Below are 12817 nucleotides of genomic sequence, written 5' to 3'. Positions count from 1 at the left end.
ACTGGCTGCTCTTGCTGGAGAGAAGGCTCAGCATTAAGAACACTGGCTGCTCATGCTGGTTGGATTCCCAGCACCCTGATGGTAGCTCACAACCATCTGTCACTCCAGCGACCTTCTGTCCTCTGTGGAACACAGACAATATCAGGCAAAACACCCATACACGTAAAAGTAAATTTAAAAAAGATCATGTGATGTCACAGTGTACCTAAGATCCTTAATTCTGTTTCTAGGAAATAAGCCTATCAGCTGCACAGAGCAAAGTGAGTCTTTGGTGTACGAAGCCCCACTACCTGCCCTTGTAAACCTTTCCAGTCTCCCTCCCACGCCAGGACCAAAATGACACCTGCTCACGCTGAGGCAGGCAGAGTGCGTTTGTCAGTGCTCAGCCCTAGAGCTTCTTTGTCAGGTAAGCTGTCTTTCTCGTGTTCTTTTTCCTGAAGATTTCTTTTTTTCCTTTTTATTTCTCTCTCTTCTTTTTTTTTTTTTTTTTTTTTTTTTGGTTTTTCGAGACAGGGTTTCTCTGTGGTTTTGGAGCCTGTCCTGGAACTAGCTCTTGTAGACCAGGCTGGTCTCGAACTCACAGAGATCCACCTGCCTCTGCCTCCCGAGTGCTGGGATTAAAGGCGTGCGCCACCACCGCCCGGCTTTCTCTCTCTTCTTATTTTGATTTTTTTGATATAGGGTCTCTCTACATAGCCCTGGCTGTCCTGGAATTCAATGTGTAGACCAGGCTGGCCTTGACCTCACAGAGGTTCTCCTGCCTCTGCCTCACAAATGCTGAGATTAAAGGCATGCACCACCACTACCCGACCTATATTTTAATTTTTAAAAATTAATTTAAGAAGGATTTCTTGCTTGTCTGTTGCATGTGTGTGTTTATATGTGTAGGTTCTTGTAGAAGTTTAAGAAAAACCTGCAGGAGTTGGTTCTCTCTTTCCACCTTTGGGTCCTGGGCGCTAAACTCAAGTCACCAATCTTGGTGGCAGGCACCCGCAGCAAGCTTTCTCATCGGGACAGCAAGCCCGAAAATAATAACATGGAGAACTATTATTGGGTGTGAAAGCTTGGCCTTAGTTAGGCTTGTCTCAACTGGCTCTTATAACTTAAATTAACCCATTTATATTAATCTATATTCTGCCTCTTTTCCATCTTGTACCTCCTGTTTCCTCTCTGTGTTTGGCTAACAACCCTGACTTCTTCTTCCCAGAGTCTCTTCTCCTCTTGGAAGTTCTGCCTCTTCTCCGGCCTAGCTATTGGCTGTTCAACTTTCTATTACACCAATCACAGCAATACATTTTCACACAGTGTACAAACATCCTACAACAGGCACTCCCATGCACGGAACCATCCTGATGGCCTGATTCCATCCACTATTGATGATGACTGGGCACCGACTATGGCCTCTGTTTCTTCTGTTGAGGTGGTTACTCACTGCTTCCATATTACCTAAGAAGATCAGTAAAGCTGGAGCCTGGTTGCACAGTTTGTAATTCCAGGTACTCAGGAAGCTAAGGCAGGGAGATTATTAAATTCAAGGCCCACCTAACCTCAGAGTAAGTTCAAGGCTAGCCTGTACAATTCAGTGAGACTGTCTCAAAATATAAAGTATACCTCAGCACATACACCTTAGCAGTAGAATGCCACCTGAGTTTCAATCCCAACTACCACACACACACACACACACACACACACAAATAACTAAATTAGTAAATGAAAAGACATGTAGAGGCAGATCTCTGTGAGTTCGAGGCCAACTCTGTCTACAAGAGCTAGTTCCAGGACAGGCTCCAAAGGTACAGAGAAATCCTGTCTTGAAAAACAACAGCAAAAAAATAAATAAATAAAATAAAAAGAAACGAAAAAAAAAGGAAAGAAAAGAAAGACGTGTAACAGACAAATCTAAGAAAAACTCCCCCCACCACTCAAGTTTTCAGAACTACGTACAGAGGTAGAAACACACAGGCATGTATGGCCTAAGAGAAGACACCGAAGTTGCTAGAATGCTGCTAAGAAATGTACATAGGGGGAGAGAAAGAGAGAGAGAGAGAGAGAGAGAGAGAGAGAGAGAGAGAGAGAGAGAGAGGAGAAAGGAGAGAAGAGAGATGTCTTAGTAGTTAAGAGCACTGCCTGCTCTTCCAGAGCTCCTGAGTTCCCAGCAACCACATGGTGGCTCACAACCACCTATAATGAGATCTGGTGCCCTCTTCTGGCCTACGGGCAGGATACTGTATAAATAAATAAATAAATCTTTAAAAAAGAAGAAGAAGAAGAAGAAGAAGAGGAGGAGGAGGAGGAGGAGGAGGAGGAGGAGGAAGAAGAGGAAGAAGACGACGACGACGACCCAGGTTTGATTCCCAGTACCCAGCTCACAACTGTCTGTTAAGTCAGTTCTAGGGGATCCATGACCTCTTCTGACCTCTGTGGGTTCCTTCATGTACATGGTGCATATACATACATATGCTCAAGCACACGCTCATAGAAAGAAAGAAAGAGAGAGAAAGGGAAAGGGACAGGAAGAAAAAAAGAAAGACAGGAAGAAAGAAAAACGGGAAGAAAGCCAGGAAGGAAACAGGTAGATGGCAACATAAACCTTAAAAGAAATTGGATTCCAGGCCAGAAAAACAACTTTAATGTGAGCAGAGTCGACCAGTCTACCTCAGTCCTTCCTTGACTCTTGATCTATTGACTCCTTGTTCCTTAGTCTCTGAGGAGGAGGAAGAGCAGGCCAAATGCTAGAGTGGCTTGCACGTGGGATAGAGTCTCTCACATGGTGCGCTGCTTCCGATCCTAGAGGAATGCAGTGTCCTTTAGAGCTGGGGCAGACACGAAACAAAATAACTTATAAACCGACTCCTGTCTTCAGCGGTCTCATCTCAAATCTTCTTCCTCGAGGTCACTGGGCAGCTGCATCACATTGTGACCCATAGGGACTCCAGGTCACTTTTAGAGAATCTGAAGAACAGACATGATGAGGAATAGTGAACTTGGGAGGGGCAAGGTAGGGAAGCAGGGGAAGAGACTTTGATCATGGTGTTAGCCTTTCTAAGGAACTGGAACCTGAAAATAGTGTTGGGGGCGGGAGGGGAGGAAATGGGTGAATTTGGGGAAGGAGAGAAAATTTAAGAATGTACCTTTTCTGCTGCGCTGCAGCCTTTGCTGTTATTCATGTTGATATTCTTCATGGAGATGAGGGTGATGCTGTCTTTCTCTCCATTGGCTGTGGAGCAGCTGAGATGGGAAGGAGTCCAGTTTACAGAGAGAAGGGGACAGAGCAAGGGGGTAAAGGGAACTTGGGGGCACCGTACCTTCTATCTTCGTTTCAGACAAATGTATTTAGGGACAGATCATGATAAAATGAGAATATACTCTGAAATCCAGGAGACTTGCACTTAAAGCTGGTATGTTATTGTTCTTTTTCGAGTTGGGTTGGTGGTACAACTAGAAACCCAGCACTTGGCAGGTAAGAGGCAGGGAGATGAGGGGCTCAGTGCCATCCTCAGCCTCAGCCGCATAATGAGATCAAGGCCAACCCAGGCCCTGTGAGGCTCTCTCTTCTAAGCAAGACAGTCTTTACCATCTACTAGTTGTTTGAGGTTGACAAAGTTACAACCTGGTTTCTGTTTGTTTGCTCGCTTTATTTTGGTGGTATTTTATCTGTTTGTTTTTTAGATTGGTCTCTGTGGCCCAGGGTGGCCTCAAACTACAACCGTAGACACTGATGACCTTGAATTTCCAATCTACCTACCTCCTACTTCCCAAAATGCTGGAATTCCAGCTATGTGCCACCAGGTCTGGACTACGTAGTAACTGAACTAGAACCCAGGGCTTTCTGTATACTAGACAAGCACTCTCTGAGCTACATCTTCAGCCCCAATTTTTAAAAAGATTAAGTTTAAATTTTTTAAACCTTATATGTATGTATGTGTTGGGAGGGGGAGGGTATCCAGGAGTGCGGGTGTCCTTGGAGGACAGAAGCAGTGGAGTCCCTGGACCTAGAGCAACAGGTGACTGTAGTTGCCCAGTGTAGGTGCTGGGAACCCAAACTAGAACCTTTGAAAGAGACGTACATGCTCTTAATTCCTGAACTGTGTCTCCGGCACTGACAATGTTTCTTTTCTTTTTTTTTTTTTTTTAAATATTTATTTATTATGTATACAATATTCTATCTGTGTATGCCTGAAGGCCAGAAGAGGACGCCAGACCTCTTTACAGATGGTTGTGAGCCACCATGTGGTTGCTGGGAATTGAACTCAGGACCTTTGGAAGAGCAGGCAATGCTCTTAACCGCTGAGCCATCTCTCCAGCCCCCTGGCAATGTTTTAATATGTAAAATAAAGTCAAATGTCCCTTAAAGAATTGCTATAAAAGCCAGAGAGGCAGGTGAACCTCTGTGAGGTCAAGGCCAGCTTGGTCTACATAGTGAGTTCCAAGACAGCTAGAGCAACATAGTGAAACCCTGTCTCAAAAACAAACAAAAAGAATTACTCTAAAGATTTGAGACAATATCACAAGTTTTATGCCATTTTGTATGGTGTATAGTTGGTTTGTTTTTGTTTCGTTTTCCAAAACGAGGGTTTCTCTGTGTAGCCCTGTCTATCCTAGAAACTAGCTCTGTGGACCAGGCTGGCCACGAACTCAGAGATCTGCCTGTCTTTGCCTGCCAAGTGCTGGGATTAAAGGTGTGAGCCACCACACCCTGCCTCAGAGTAGGTTTTCAAAATGTTTCCTGAGCTTAGAGAGGATGTATCTTGGGCCAGAATCTGCGCTCCTGCACTTTCCATGAAGAGACACCAGAAACTGAGCCCTTATCTTTGCTCACCTGAGCCTGCCAGCCTGGCCCACCTTCAGTGAAGTCTGCAGGACTGTGGGGCATATGTCTGCAAGTGGTGTGAGTGGGTGCAGCGTGTGTCCAGGAGGCAGAAGTGTGTGTGCTAGATAGAAGATTCCTCTCACAGACTTCTAACATCTTACCTTTCCGAAAGCCCTGAACTGCCTGGTTTCTGTGGATCTGTAAAATCCCAAGGACACAAATTAGGGTCACACACTATAGTTCAGATCCCAGACTTCTTCTCAAAGCCACCCAAGCACCCCTTCCCATCTCATGTGCTGTCAGCCTGAGCCCCTTGTCCACCTCCCTAGGCACAGGGGTCAAGGGAGCCCGGCAAGCCAAGACAATTACCTTCAGACTCCTTGTTCTTCCGACACATAAACCTTAGACTGACCACACTGGCTAAGGTTATCCCCACAACCACCAGGATGACAATGAAGCTGATAACACCTGAGCAGGGAAGAGATGGGGAGCACAGGGAAAGAGGTGAGGCAATAAGGATGTGTCTAGAATTCCCTCCCTGGTAAGGTGTGTGTGTGTGTGTGTGTTTGTGTGTGTGGCACACACAGACGTGTGTGCGTGCGTGCTCATGATATATGTTCACTCAGAGTGAAGTGAATTCTGCTTCTATATTAGCTGGTACCCCTAGCCAAGAAGAGCTGGTCAGAAAGCCAGAGAAGACTTCTTTCCATGAGAGACTTGTTCACCAGCAAGTCCATCCCAGAATGAATGGATGAGATTTGAACTCGCGTTCCCATCCAGAGTCTAAGTCAGTCCTGAGGCAGAGTACCCACCCTCTCATGCCCCATCCTCCCTGCCATCTCACCAAAGGCCATCACAGTTATCATTGGCTGTGGTGTGGGGCTGGGCTGGATGCTCACATCTTCCCTTGTCTGCAGGCTTGTGGTTACTGAACTGGCAGTAGCATTCAGAGACATTTCTGAAATAGAGTGTGTGTCCGTGCATCAGTGAAGGGGACTGGCAGGAGCTGGCAAAGAGAGATCTCTCCTGATCCCCGAGATAAGAGCCTACAGAGGGCTAACAGCCCTTAGGAAAGACTTCCTCCCTGCCTCTGACTAGACGACCTGAAGACAAAGACAGAGGTTAGTGATCTTATGTCCCTGCATGAATAGCTCTGCCGGTTGGTTATACTGGTTTCAGAGGATTCCAGAAGGTTCAAGATGTTTCCCACCATCACTTAGTGCCCAGAAGAAAGGATTTATGCTGCAGGAATAGGGAAAACATGCTGGGCAAAGTAGAGCCATCTCTGTTCTGCCAACAGTTGAAGATGAGAGGAGAGAAGGCACTGACCCAAAGAACCAGGGTGCTAGGGAGGGTGCACAGGTTTCTGGTCCTCTTAAAATAATATTGGATTGACTAAATAGCTCAACAGGTAAAGGTGCTTGCCACCAAGGCTGATGGTCTGAGTTCAAACCCTGGGACCTATGTGATGAAGGAGAGAGCCAATGTCACATTCCTCTTCCCTTGCACAAGTCACATACTTCAGACCTACTTGCCATCCTATTTCCTTATCTCTACTCACCTCCTGAATAAGCTTGGGAGTGGAAAATGTCCAAGGATCAAAAAATGATTGAAAAGAAATGGTTATAGGCATGTCTGACCATTCCTCTTTGCTGGGAACACACACTGGACATACCTCCTCTTGTGCTGTTGACAGTGCTGCTGCTGCCGCCACCGCCGCCACCGCCACTGCTGCCACCACCACCGTCTGGGGTTTCTGTGCCTGCACCCAAAGCAAATGGCCAAGTTGGAGGGTTCCCATCCCTCCCAGCATGCCCTGAGAAGGGTCTAGCCCTTTCCCAGCTCTGTATTTGGGAGTCCCCTTCCCATTACCCTCTCCTGTCCGTTCTTTTTTCTGTCCCAAATTCAGGATTGTTTAACCTTGACTATGAGCAGGCCCAACTTCATTTTTCTATTTCTCTCCAATGCTCTCTTATGATTTTCCAAACCAGGGCACCACTGGTGTCGCTTCTAGACCCTCCCATCCAGCACTTAGGCCATCTGACTAAAGGAGGAAGGAACACATCCGGACATATCTAGGTCCATCACCTCCTGCCCGCCTGCCCTGGGTACTCACCAAGTCCCAGTGTGTGCTTCTGAGGCTGTAGTGATGTCAGGTCAGGCAAAGAAAGGGTGTGACTATCCGTGGTGCTTGGCCTGGGTGTTACAGGCTGACTGGACACCAAGGAGACTTGTGAGGCCTTCTGTAGAATTTCTGTGGATTGGGAGCACACATGACTGCCTCAAAGCATCAGCCAGAATATACACAGGGAGGGTTCCTTGATCCAACATATCCTCCTTTCTTTCTGTTTCTTTTCTTGTGTGTGTATTTATGGTTATAAAGCTAGGACTTCTTTTACACTAGGCAAGCACTATACCCGTGCTCCAGTCCTGCCCTCCTTCGCATCCCTGCTTTCCGTTCCTCAAGGAGCCATTCTCTGGCTCACCTCTGAACCTTGGTCTTTGCAGCTTGCTCAGCTTGGAACCCATCTTCCCCACCTTCCACCCTACAACCTCCATTTGCTCATCTCACTCCTTCACAGGTTCAGATCTTGAGGCCACTGCCTGTGGGGAGGGTCCTCCAGAGCTGATGTCGGAAGCGGGTGGTGTTTGCATGGGTCCTGTGACACCTGCTTCTGCTTCCCTATTTTGGAATCACCAGTGTAAGGCCTTGTCCCTTCTGCCACAAGTCTACATTCTCCTGCAGAGCCGACATGGCCAAGTTCTTCCTGGGCCCTCTCTGGGCACATTTGTAGTCCTGGCAGCGGAGTACCTGGGGTAGTGGTGCTAAGCAGAAGCCTTGAACTGCCGGGCCCTGAGGAAGGTTCGTCTCCTGCAAGAACAGAAGGAGATGGGGAGAGGAAGTGGGGCAGGTCTGGTGATGTCATACCCTTTGCCCATCTGAGAACCCCCAAGCTCCAAGGAGGTCTAAATGGCTGGGGGTGGCATAGGTGGGTAGAGCTGGCCTTCTCAGCAGCCACACTCACTCACTCACTCACCTGAGCTGAGAGAAACTGGCTAAGGGGCTCAGACTCCTGAAGAGCCCTGAAACACATCATTTGAAGGGTCTGCTACGCTGTTCTCCAACCATTCTGTGCCCTTCTCTCCCTCTCTGAAGCTAGGTTTTGCTTTGGTTTTTTTGTCTCTTTTCCTCCCCTCCTCTACCTCTGACTATTCATCTCTTCCCTCTGCAAGCCATGTTAGACTAGGCCAGTTAAGTGAACCAGAGACCTCTGGCCCAAGCTCACACCACTTGCATTCAGTGAGAGACAGAGACCAAGCCAAGAGGTAGTGGTGCACAAGGCCTTCAGTCCCGGCGCCCGGGGGCAGACGCAGGCGACCAAGCCAAGAGGTAGTGGTGCACACGGCCTTCAGTCCCAGCGCTGCAGACAGCTCTCTGCGCTCAAGGTCGGCCTGGTGTACAGACAGAGTTCCAGGACAGACAGGCTACATAATAAACCCTGTCTTGAAAAACCAAAAAGAAAAGAAAAACAGACCAACACTCCCTCTCTTAATCCTTAGGCACAAATGCTGGAGTAGACCATGAACCTTACCTGGGGAGGTCTGAGTCGTCGTGGACTGAGAGCTGTAACCTGTGAGAGAAGCAAAAATACATAGACCGGGCATGGTGGCGCACGCCTTTGCTCTCAGCACTCTGGAGGCAGAGGTAGGCAGATCGCTGCAAGTTCAAGGCCAGCCTGATCTACCTGTCTCAAAAAAATCAAACCAAATATGTAGACTACCTTAGTAACTCTGCCAAGCAGAGCTCACAAGGGAAACTGGGTCTTCTGGCTGCCTAAACCCCCATGGTAGAAGGGGAACACACTTGGCACCTTATGGTTCAGAGTCCTAGAGTCTTTTACTGTGTCTTCAATCCTCTATAGGTATCCCACCAACCTGACACAAGGCTAGGGGATGGTTATTTAAACTAGCGACATGTCTGGACAAATACCCAGAATTCCAGGTCTCTGGGCCTACGCCACTACTGGCTCATTTGTTCCCCCCCTGGGAAGACTGTCATTTTTTGGACCCACTCCAAGGGGAGGGGAGGGGAAGGTGAATGAAATGGGGTGGGGTTTAGGATTTACTTTGGGTTTCTCTCTGTCTCTCTGTCTCTGTCTCTCTCTGTCTCTCTGTCTCTCTCTCTGTCTCTCTCTGTGTCTCTCTCTCTCTGTGTCTCTCTCTCTCTCTCTCTCTCTCTCTCTCTCGGTCTCTCTCCTCCCCCACCGGAGGTAGAGGCCTGCACAGGAAATAGATTCTGAGGTACGTCCAGGAGGGGAGGAAGGGCTGAAAGAAGTGGCTGGTTCACTCTCACAGGCAGAGAGACAAGTTAAGAAATGGTTGTTCTGGGCCAAACTTAGGGAGGAGGTGGTTACCAGCAGCAGCTATAGTTGGAGCCCTTGTTAACCATTCTGTTTGTGCACATGTGTGTCTGTGGGCCTCTGCGTAGATGTGTGTCTGTGGGCCTCTGCGTAGATGTGTGTATGCGTTTATGTGTGTGGGGGGGGGGATGCTGGAAGGTCAGCTCATGTTTGCTCACTTTCCACAATGAAATCATTCTTGAAACCTATGAACAATGTGAAAGGAAAACAACATGGGGAAATGGAACCACCCATCTGGAGCCGCTCCCTCCGCACAGGCTGGACTGAGGCTGTAGGCTGGCCCTACTGGGAAGTATGAGGCCCAGGCCCCATGAACTGAGGCAGCTGGGGCCCACCCCAGGTTATGGCGACCTGCTGGTCTGTTTGTTTTTCTTAAGCCACTACCTTCCTCCACACAGCTATCACTTGGATAGTGTGGAATTGCTTCCAAGCCAAAGCTTCCCCAGCCCTGAGATGTGTTTTTCCAGGTCAAGATCTCCCACATCCCCTGTTCCTTTGTGGGTAGAGGTTCCAGAAGGAAGTAAATATTACAGGAACCCCAGCCTAAAGAGAATTCTTCCTAACAAAGGATGAACCTAGACTCCCAAGTCTCTGAACACAACTGCTTCCGGTTCAGGCACGTCTTATGAATCCTCTTAGCTCTGAGAGGAGTGGAAGTCAGAGGGCACCTGTCTTTCTGAACTTATTTAGAAAATGATCTACCTGTTTTTGAGGCGTTCCCAAGGCACATGTATCAAAACTTAAAGGTCTGTACTCTTGCCTCCTGTCCCACTCCTCCCGATTGTCACCTCAGAAGACTATTCTGCGGGCAGAGGAGGCTTAAGGAGTATGTGTTTCTCTAAGGGCAGCGTCTTTGACCAAGAGGCAACAGACACAGCACCATGGCCACAGGAGTTTCTCACTTTCCTGACCTCCACTTCCTAATCCCTACCTGCTTCATTTCCTTCCAGTTTAATCCTGCCCACGCCCCCCCCCACACCCTGTTTTCCTAAGCAGCAGTTTAGTGTTGAAAACCATGAGATGTAGCTCAATGATAGAGCACTTAACTACCTGCGTGAGACCCTCAGCAGAGCAAAGAGAAACAAAAAAGTGGTGGGTTCTGGCTTCACTCACTGTCTGAGATGGACCTGAATTCTCTGAGGTGTGAGAGACTAGAGGTGTAATTCTGTGTAAGCCCTAAATTAACTGGATCCTCAGGATCACACCACACACGGGGGGGGGGGGGGTGGAGGAGACAGACAGAGAGAGGCGAGAGAGAGAGAGAGAGAGAGAGAGAGAGAGAGAGAGAGAGACAGAGCACCTCATAAACAGTTGGGTTGAGGGAGAAAATACATATAAAATAGGCAGATTCTGACAGCCCTTGCTCAATCAGTGCTAGACATTTTAAAATTTGCCCCTTTCTCTTGATTTTTCCAAATCTAGAAACTGGCTGACTCTCTCCACAGTCAAGACCCCTGTCGGCATGAGTCTGCTCCACACAGTTCCTCAGTCGCCAAAATGAAGCAGACATGTGCTGTGAGCTCCTGAATGGAGAGCTTGGGCAAGTGAGGATTTAACGTGGCTGGGGGAGTCCAGGCCTTTGGGATCCCTCAGGTCCCCACGATTAAACTCTGACTCTATCCTGTGGGCAGGGAGGGGCATCAGCATTGCCCCCAGCCCGTGGACTTCTAAAGAAATGTCTCACTTTTTGGCAGAAGGCAGTGTTTTCTGGAATACAGACCCTTTCACCTAAGCAGGCTGGCCATCTTTCCACTGCTTGGAGCAGTGGGCTGGGGTTGGGGGCTGTGTGACAAAGGGAAGTGCTGCCCTGTGAGTCAGAGTGTCCCGGACTTCTCAGGGTTCCCAGCAATGACTCCCTAATCAGAGGATCCTGCCCCAAGGCCCCACTCATGACTGCCAGCCACATCAGGGAGGTTTTACTTCAGGCACCTTTGCGGGAGGCCATCTCATCCAGCCCCTGTGTTGTGTGTCCCCTCCTTGGTAAACAGTCTAACCAGAAGCCCTCTTGATGTGATTTGAGATTAAAGTCAGCATTTCAAATTCACAGGTTGTAATTCTTCACAGGAAAGAATAAAAGAGAAGGTGACCATTAAGTCCAAGGTGCGGACCATAGGCCTAGAGCCTTCAGAAGAGTGGCAGTGGTGACCAGGTCAGTCAGGGGTCTTTGCAGGGCAGCCACAGGCTTCTTCTGCCTGTGTGCCCTCAGGAGGAATTTTCCAGGTTCTGTCGTTCATCAAGACAGCCATTTCCCACCTTCGGGGGCCAGACTCTATGGGGAACCCTAGAAAACACCATAACTGAACCTAACAGCATCTGTTTTACTAGGGCGGTGACTCCCATCCTCCAGGCCAGCTGATCCCCTTTATGGAAAGGTTCTGGAATTTCCCTGGATGGGAACCTGTGTGTGTCTGGGGGGGGGGGGGGGACTTGCTGGAGAAAAGTGGCGAGCGCCTCTTACCTTGGAGCAGGAGTAAACCAAGGATTGCTGAACCCAATCTCACGGCTCTGTTAGTCCCCATATCAGCTGGGCGTGTAGCCGGCGGGCTTCTCAGTGCTTTCTCTGTCCATAGTGGAGAAGAGAGAGGGAGTGCTGGGCTGAGATGGGGGGCGGGGCTGGCCCTCCAGGAGCTTCCTGTCAAAGAATAGAAGGAAACAGATTGGGACGGATCCAGGGGCCCCAGTAGAGCGCACATCCCAGATGAGGATGTGAGCCTGAGCAGCAGAGGCTGTGAGAGGCCTCTTTGGGCTCCCCGGGTTCTGTGTACGGGCGATCAGTGGTGCCAGTCTGCCCCCAATACTACCTTCCTCTCTGGGCGATCCCTCCGGTCCCTCCCTGCAGCACCTGCAGTTTCCCCCAAGCCTACTGTTCCAGACACACTCTCCTCTCCAAGCACCCAGCCCTAATCTCAACCCACCAGCTGCCCATGCTCTATAGACTAAGAATTCTCCACATTCCTCTCCCCACTCAGGGCTCCCAGTCCAGATGGGACTTGCAGCATCCCTTAGGGAGGCCTTACAAGCAATCTCCTTATTCCTAACAGAAAAACAAGAGGCAGACTGGGCAAAGAGCTCAGTGGGGAAAGAACTAGCCTTACAAGCATGAGAACCTAAATTCCAGCCAGACAAGGTGGTTGGCCTCTGCCAACACTGGAGAGGCAGAGATGGGAGAATCCTTGGGACTCACTGGCCCTCCAGCCCAATTGGTGAGCCCAGGTTCCTATGAAAGACCCTATCTCAGAAAACAAAGTGGATGGCTCCGGAGGAACAACATCTGAGGCTGGCCTTTTGCCTTTGTCCAGACACTTGCACTAGTGTGCGCTTGGGCAATACCCTGTCCTTACCCTCCATAGCATGCCTCAGGCTCTCGCTGTCTCCTGAAGACTGAAGGCCAGCAGTATTCTACACAAGCTCACCATACAACGAGGCTCCAGCACGTACTCATTTAATTAAATCTAAAACACTTAAGAGTAGGAGAAATAAATGAAGAACAGAGATATCAGACATACAATACTACTTCCATTTATGTAAGTATTTATTCTAGACAGGGTTTATCTCTGTGTAGCCATGACTGTTCTGGAACTCACTC

At 48.8% G+C, this 12817-nt stretch overlaps 1 protein-coding gene across 1 annotated transcript; it reads right to left on the bottom strand.

Moving 5' to 3' along the window:
- Window positions 1–2612: 2612 nt before the first annotated feature.
- Window positions 2613–11825, bottom strand: Ecscr (endothelial cell surface expressed chemotaxis and apoptosis regulator). Its single transcript, XM_057788294.1, has 10 exons — window positions 11690–11825; window positions 8404–8442; window positions 7623–7682; window positions 6927–7064; window positions 6486–6572; window positions 5655–5768; window positions 5180–5278; window positions 4972–5008; window positions 3132–3228; window positions 2613–2952 (listed from the first exon to the last, which is right to left on the bottom strand). Exons 1-10 carry the CDS (start codon window positions 11748–11750, stop codon window positions 2944–2946), a joined length of 741 nt encoding a protein of 246 aa, XP_057644277.1. The 5' UTR covers window positions 11751–11825; the 3' UTR covers window positions 2613–2943.
- Window positions 11826–12817: the final 992 nt, after the last annotated feature.

Source organism: Chionomys nivalis, chromosome 14 (genome assembly GCF_950005125.1).
Source record: "Chionomys nivalis chromosome 14, mChiNiv1.1, whole genome shotgun sequence".
NCBI lineage: Eukaryota > Metazoa > Chordata > Mammalia > Rodentia > Cricetidae > Chionomys > Chionomys nivalis.
The sequence above is the reverse complement of the archived record's forward strand: the minus strand, read 5'-3'. Positions and strand labels throughout refer to the sequence as shown.